The sequence below is a fragment of the Carya illinoinensis genome, chromosome 15 (genome assembly GCF_018687715.1).
Source record: "Carya illinoinensis cultivar Pawnee chromosome 15, C.illinoinensisPawnee_v1, whole genome shotgun sequence".
Lineage (NCBI taxonomy): Eukaryota > Viridiplantae > Streptophyta > Magnoliopsida > Fagales > Juglandaceae > Carya > Carya illinoinensis.
The window spans coordinates 16866038-16873758 of NC_056766.1; the positions used below are offsets into that span (position 1 = coordinate 16866038).

Here is a 7721-nt window from a genome sequence, read left to right on the forward strand (position 1 = left end):
TTTTTAATAATAATAATAATAATACACATCGGTGCAAAACCATCGTTTTCCTTAGCGTTTTCCCTTTTAAAAACTCCAATGAAAGCATATCTCCGAATACACAGGCATGGTTCTCATTGCTTTTTCTTCTCTACCAAGAAGAAGTGCATATTTTTGGGTGTGTTTACATAAATGGGAAACATGTTAAATGCTAGACTGGAATCATACGTGACAAACAAAATGATATATATTACAAAAAGGCACTGGAATCATCGACAAATATGAGTGTCAAGATATAAATGATCAACCTCTTCAAATCAATGAGTTTTGTCCCGAAAAGAAGACAGATAAATCCCTCCCCCCTTCCCAATTTTTTCTATTTGCACTGTGGAGCCTAAAATAGAACAGCTGGAAAAATCTGACGGTTAGATTCAAGTAGTCTCCTTTTTAACACACAATCAATATAGTTAGTTCATACCAAGAAGAAGAATTGGTATTCATTGTTTGTTACAAAGGAAGCGAGAAAACTTTCACCTTGTGCTTTGCTCAAAGAGGAACGATCAGATCTCAACTAGAATTTAGGGTGAAAGATTGAGATCTTAAGGCCGCCAATGGGTCTTTTGTGCGCATATGATACCCTCCTTACCCTGAGCATAAGTCATTGGGATCTCCCAGTGCAAGCTTCTCAATATACCTTCCAATGGGTCTAATATCTCAACCTTCTCACGTATGATAGCCCAACCTCCAGGCCGCAGAATTCGATCCATCTCAACGACAATTGATACAGGCTGCTTACATCTGAAAGAAAAAAGTAAATGTGAAGATATACATCACTGCTGCAGTAAATAGGCACTAATCATTCAAATGATATCGTATGCTTTACATAAATGGAAATCCAACACTTACAGAAAGGTCGGGTACCAGATCGGAAAACTGAAGAAATAGACTACACTGTTTAAAGGAACATCTTATGACAGCAAAAGCAACCAAAATAGATGGGATATTATGGTAAAATGACATCGAAAAAACCCCCCACAAAAAAGATAAAATTTACTCCATGATGATCAGAAGAAATTTCAATCCCTTAGGCTAATAATGATACTACAGTTAAGGATTATTTTTCTAAAATTAAGTATTTCTCAAAATCAATTGTTGATTTAGATATTTTATACGTAGTACTGCAATGATAGAGATAGTTTTATCAGATAACGGATCCAAATGCTAAATTACTACCGAAATGCTGTTCCTGATGAACAGAGCAGAGCTAAAATGTCTGCCTTTCTTGATTATTTTTCTAGTGGGCATGCATATGCATCTAATTTGAATCCTCTGTCACATATTTAAAATTGATTTATGTTTCTCGTTGTCTTCCCCCCAACCACATCAATACACGCACCAATCCAAATGGGGTTTCTAAAACCAAGGCACATCTGGAATTTTAGTAAATATTAGATTTCTACTTTAGCAATTTTCAGGGAAGGAAAAGTGGTCCTAGGTAAACTAAAGAACATCAGAAGTTTGTGAATGAGTATAATGTTTAGGTCTGGAATCATATAACTAGCCATACCAAGAAATACATACCAGGGTGCAGCCTGGTAACACAGAAAGATTCAATAAAAAGTTGAGATCCAACACCATGACTAAATACCACCAACATGATTAGACCATATACATGAGGTTTTATACAAGAAATATATAATTTTACAATGCAGCTTAAACACTATCACCATTCCAAAACATTGATTCTTCCTTGAAAGAAAATCCATACTAATTATTCCCACTTAAGGAAGGTCACTTAATCATATGAGACTTTCACCTCCTCCCTCTTATGATATGCATTGCCTGGAATTCATAATGCCATAACAAGAAGAGGAAGGAGAGAGAAGGTTGCTCGTAAAGTGGCATTACATATATGTTTCAGATAAAGAGGCAGCAAGTGGGTCAATATAATGTGCTCAAGCAACTTAGGAAAGTCCTGTCTTCATGATAACCCGATAACCTCTAACCTTACCAATAATACAAATAAAAATTAAGTTACAATCCTCAGATTTAGTTGCAAATATTAATTAAAAAAAGAGTAACTAGAGAGCTCTTGTTAACCTGTTCTTGAGCCGTGAGAAGAGGTGATCAGCATGCAAAAGATCATATGATCTTGGGTAAGTACCAAAAGACTCGCACCAATCATGGTAGATACCAAGAAGCCCACGCTCAAAAATGAAAGGAAGAGTGTCTGGTGCATGGACGGGGACTACATTCATCACCCAAACCTTCTGTTGAGAGAGAGCTGCAGCAAATCTGTATTGTAAATGCACATATTACTCTACTTCCTGGCATGGTTATATGAAGTTAATGAAAAAACCAGCCATGTAATCAAATGGGGACAGGACTACAGTGTTTAAGCAAAGAGCAAAGGCATACATTTTGTACATCTAGCCATTTGATACCTTGTTGAATATATATATATATATAAAGAAGTAAAAATATCAAATAAAATTGATTCTTCCATTCTTTTGGTTGCATACCCTCCGTAGATGGCTTTCATGTCAAGCACATTCCGTATATTTGCCCAGTCAATACCGATTCCAGTGAGATAGGACTTGTCAACTATAGCTTTCCAGTGGTTGGTGTCTGCAATCAATTTTTCTCTGTCATTCAACCATTCAGGATAAGTTTCAAGCCTTTTGGGCCATTCCTCAGGCCACTCTGCTCCATGCTGTTCAATTGCTGATGGAATAGTGTGCAAGCAAGTCTTTATAGAAATATACCTGTTCAAAAAATATATGTGGCAGCCACTAAGTAAATGGGCATAAAACTGAAATTGATGAGAAAAAAAAGAAAAAAAAAAAGAAAAGAAAAGAAAAAGGAAAAGGTAAGAAAGTACCAGAAATAAGGGAAAAAAAAACCGATAGTTCACTATAGCAAGTACAAATCTTGCATTAAAGTCATATGCGATAGCTTCATTGGACTTTAATTACTCTTAATAATTATAATATATATATATCTCGAGTTCAACCAAATTAGACATTGACACCAATAGATAAGGAAAATGGTTGAAGGATAACCATAAGCCGAGAATGCCAGTTGGGTATAGAAGGATACTCGCACCAAAGGGAAAATAGTTCATTTTTCACTACTTGAAAACATTGTAAGGCAGGTCATGATGTTGAACCAGGAGAAAACTGGTTCATTTATATTTAATTTCAGTGGAGCCTGACAGTCTATTTATAAAGTTCTTGGTAGGAGGTCATTAGGCATGATCATGCCATTGATGATCTTCACAGAAGAAGCTTGAACTGATCAGCACTATTATTAGATAGACTCAGTAACTTGATGACAGATGGCCAACTCAAACCAATGCCAAAGTATCAGTCAACCGGTCCTTTTGGCCATGTAATGCAAACATTTAATTAGAAGGAGCATCCATTAAAAAAACGTGCATCCATCGTGTAAAAAGGTGCATCAGTAGACTTCCACACTGAAAATAGATTTCACTATTCTTAAATCCACAGTTCAAATTAACAGAACCAAATAGGAAGATGAATGACAAAACAAGCTCATCTTGGCATACCAGGCTGCATCTGGATTTTCATCTTCCTTGCATAGAGGTGGATTTTTCTTCCTTCTCAATTCATAAATATCATTTGATACAGGCTTCTGGTATATTTTAACACCAACTTCACCAACTTCATCAGTTTTATGAGCGAGAATATTCCAGCAGATAGATGCTGTTAATCTGGTCATGGCTGAAAGAGAGGAAGTGTTAGTAAATACAAGAAGTTTTTTCTTTTTCTTTTTTTCATTAGTAATGTGCATAAACAGTTCTTCCGCACATGTAGAAAGAAGAAACTGTGGTGCAGCTTGGTAGGCATTAATGTGGCATATGATCCATATAGCTGACCCCAAACTAGCACAATAAGACTTCCATGAAGTTCAACACCCTATATTCTCACTCAACATGTTAAATTCATTTAGTCATCCCACCATTATGTAACATGAAGCATGCGCATCTGGCAACTTCTTTTAAGGACATAGCTTGTAAATCATTTTACCTCCTTCACAAGCAGAAGGTGACTAGCAAATAAAACCTATTGTGGTATAAATTTTGATGTGGTGACTCATATGCACTATTGTAGAAGGAAAACTTAATTGCCACCAGTAAGGAAATATGATAAAGAAGACGTTAGAGATGCGTGCAGCCTGTTGACTTCTGGCCTCAACTCAATATATGTAGGGTACCATATGAATGTGAAGCAGTGAAGGGAAGGATAAAGTTTTTTGAGTTTATAAAGTTCAAACCCAATCCACACAACACATCAGCATGCCAGCTGCCTATAAATTCCAGTTCAGTCAATCCAACTAATACTACTCTTACATAGCCTAAGTTAGCCTAGGAATAAAATTAATTTCAAAAGGTGATACAGATGAAACTAAAATCAAAGGAAAGGCACATTTTAAGTTGAAACAAAAATATCATAAAGCAAACTTCATTAAGCAACCAAGAACACTTCTCTTAGAGGCCAACCTTCTTCTTCTTCAATGCTGTCATGTCTAGAAGACAAAATAAAGTATCCACCAGGCCGTAAAATCCGATTCATCTCTAGTAGAAGCTTACCCACTGAAAATGAAAAAAGATATAATAAGTTCAACTATTAACTTTATAAATAAAAGTTCATATTAAGAGGAGGAAAGGCAAAAGACAAAAAATAGGAAGGAAAGAGAAAAAGAGTAAAGACCAACCATTCGAATGCCAAGACAAGCCACATCCGCCGCAATGAATAGCATCAAATACACCACTAGGAAAAGAAAGCCTTCTATTTCCAAGGGGGCTAACAACTGCAGGAAAACCACGCTCAAGTGCAATCTGGGCCAAGTCTACTAGGTCATCCTTTAAGCCCAGTGACAATGTTAGTACCTCCTTATCAAGAAGAGAAGCTGAAAAGCTTGAATCTGTACATCCAATGTCCAATACCACACGGATATTCTTTCCCCATTCAATGTCTGGTACCATCTATCATATCCAATTGAATTTCAAATAGCTAAATGTGTTAAGTACGAAATTATGGTTTCACCAATTCCTTAAAAAGATCAGAGAACAACTGAAAAGAAAAATTATCATGACCTGCAGGTTCCAGCTAGCTGACACAAATATAATCTCATTCATAAGTAGATAAGTGTTGGAGAGATTCTCCGACATCCAAAAAAAAGAAAAAGAAGAAGAAGAAGAAGAAGAAGAAGAAGAAGAAAGTAGATAAGTATTGCAAACAGAAAAGTGTTCTTAAATTGTCCATTGTAAATAGCAAATACTGGAGTTTTTATCAGGGCAACATCATGAGAAATTGAGTGAAGGGTATCTATGATTGGCGTACTGGAGGTGGGCTTAGACACGGTAGGGTGGCAAGAGCAGAAATGGAAAAAACCACAATCAAGGGTTATCCTGTATTGCACTAGTAGTAACACTAGTGGATAGATGGGGAATATCTATTGATTGCCTTATATATATCAACAAAATCATTAATATGCTCAAGAGTCAAGACCCTTGGAGCTGGAAAAACTTACCTCTTCAATGGATTCAAGGTAGTGAAGAATTCCACCTTTGAACTCAGACTGGTCTTGAGGAAATGTAAGATATTCTCCGGACTCAGCCACCCAACTATGTTTCTTAACAAATGCAGCAAGTTTTGGATGTGCCACATTCTTATACAGTATCTGCACTAACAGAAGAGCATCACTATGAGAAACAATCATGCAAACTGTTTTCTCTTATGTATTGAGACTCATATAATGCAACAGATTAATACCCTGCATATATGATATACCTTTGATTTGCTCTCAGGCCAGCGGACTGGCGACCCATAACCACCATGAGTTAGAGGAACAAGACACATCAGAGGTGATCTTGGGCAACTCCTCTCCCTATGTCGATAGCTCTGCAGCTTGCCACTTTCAATATCAATACAAGGAATATAATTGTGCTTGCTCTTTGCGTTACATAATTTCCAATTGTAATGTGCTTTAGGATCGAACAAAGGACCTCTTATCTTTTTCTTTCTCCCACTGTTCCTTGACTCACTACTTCCATCTTCCAACTTCTCCTCAGATTCCGTATCCACTGGTTCAACTAAATCACTATCTCCTTCTTTATCCCCATTTTCTTCACCTTCACCATCCGGCCTTTCTTCCTTCCCATCTAATACTTCCTCTTCTTCTTGCTCTTCCTTTTCTTCTGGTGAGTCTTCACCCTCAGAGTTCCTTGACCCATCATTATCTTCAGCCACTCCCTTTATTTGTTTTGCGTTTTTCTCTTTAGTTACTTCTTTCTCATCCCTTTTCCCAGACTTTTGCACACTAACATCCAAAGCCACAGACCCATTAACCTTCTTTTCATGCTTCCTATTCAAATCAGACTCAACTTTCGCCTTCTTATCTTCTCTGCTTAATCCATGCTTTTCCACTTCCTTCATGTTGGACTGGGTCCCAGAACTGCTTGCCCGTGTGTTTGTTGACACTGGTTCTACGATGCCATCAAAACTTTCCCTTTGACTGACTAAAGAAGAGGAGGGAGAAGAAAACATAGACCACACAAAGATAAAGCAGAGACCCAATATTGCCACTGCACTCATCTTCACACAGAACCCATGCGGGCGTTTTGCTTGGCGGACAAACCGAGCTATTGCCATCTCTCGCTAATCCCCAATAAATACTACTTTGAAGTAAGTAAATGAAACAAGGAAATCTATACTCAACTATGAAAATCCTTCATAAAAAGGGAGCGGAGATTCAAAGATTCGATTCAAAGCAAGATCACGAGCAAAAAATCCAAGAATCATATATAAAGGAAGGATTCGACTGAAATTCTCGACTGAATCAAGAAAAACTGAGTGCTCCAATGGAGTAGCACAGCCAAGCAACTTCCAAATTAAAATCTCCAAGGATATATATCTCTCAACATTTCAACATACTAAAGACGTAACAGATTTCCATCGCGTTAGTAAGACAACCGACAATAAACTAAGAAATGACAAGTATAAAATAAGTTCTGGTTTGGTTTCAACTAGAGCAAGAGAAACTGAAGGCGCCCATTACAAAAAATGAAAGTTCAGAACTTCCCATCAAGATTTTCCTGAGAACAAACGTGTAGATCAGAACTACCCCAGATTGGAAGGCATTACAGATGATGAACTTCACCTGGATCTTTCTTCCAGTAATATCACCAACCGAATTCAGCCTCTAGCGTTTGGAGAGATGTCTCTTTCAAGACGGGAGAGTGTTAAAGAAGGGATAGTAACAAAAGTGAGTGGAAGGTGATCGAGTTCGTATTGGAAAAGTTTGAGGAACTCTTTGAAATTACATTGTACAGGAGAAGACTGTATGTCACCTCGGAGTATCGGCAGTGTGGATGGAGAGCGCCATCAACGGAACACGCCCAAAGGTTTTCTGTCTGCCTTGACTCCCAACTTACAAAAAGCGCAAATGTTCCGGAGATCTAAGATTTTTAGTAATTATTTATTAAAACTGAATTGTCCAAACTTGTTATCAAAAAAAAAAAAAAAAAAAAAAAAAAAGAATTGTCCAAACTTGCCTTAAAAAAGTGAGATCGATGTATAGTGTTATAAGTATTTATAGAATAATGTTATTTATCATTTTAATTTTTATTATTTTCTTATCATCCAATGACGTGATATTAGATGATTAAAAATTATTTATTATATTTTACTTATGAACCTATCATCTAATTTTACATT

At 36.8% G+C, this 7721-nt stretch overlaps 1 protein-coding gene across 1 annotated transcript; it reads right to left on the minus strand.

The window, feature by feature from the left end:
* Positions 1-208: 208 nt before the first annotated feature.
* Positions 209-7461, minus strand: LOC122296505 (probable methyltransferase PMT28). The gene is made up of 8 exons (XM_043106272.1): positions 5796-7461; positions 5536-5685; positions 4717-4987; positions 4502-4594; positions 3548-3722; positions 2502-2744; positions 2080-2274; positions 209-777 (listed from the first exon to the last, which is right to left on the minus strand). Exons 1-8 carry the CDS (start codon positions 6654-6656, stop codon positions 579-581), a joined length of 2187 nt encoding a protein of 728 aa, XP_042962206.1. The 5' UTR covers positions 6657-7461; the 3' UTR covers positions 209-578.
* Positions 7462-7721: the final 260 nt, after the last annotated feature.

Coding starts and splice junctions, on each gene's coding strand:
- LOC122296505 (XM_043106272.1), bottom strand. CDS start 6,656: ATGGCAATAGCTCGGTTTGTCCGCCAAGCAAAACGCCCGCATGGGTTC. Junction 4,595..4,716: donor CTTGTCTTGGCATTCGAATG/GTTGGTCTTTAC, acceptor TTTCATTTTCAG/TGGGTAAGCTTCTACTAGAG. Junction 2,745..3,547: donor GAAAATCCAGATGCAGCCTG/GTATGCCAAGAT, acceptor TTTTTTGAACAG/GTATATTTCTATAAAGACTT.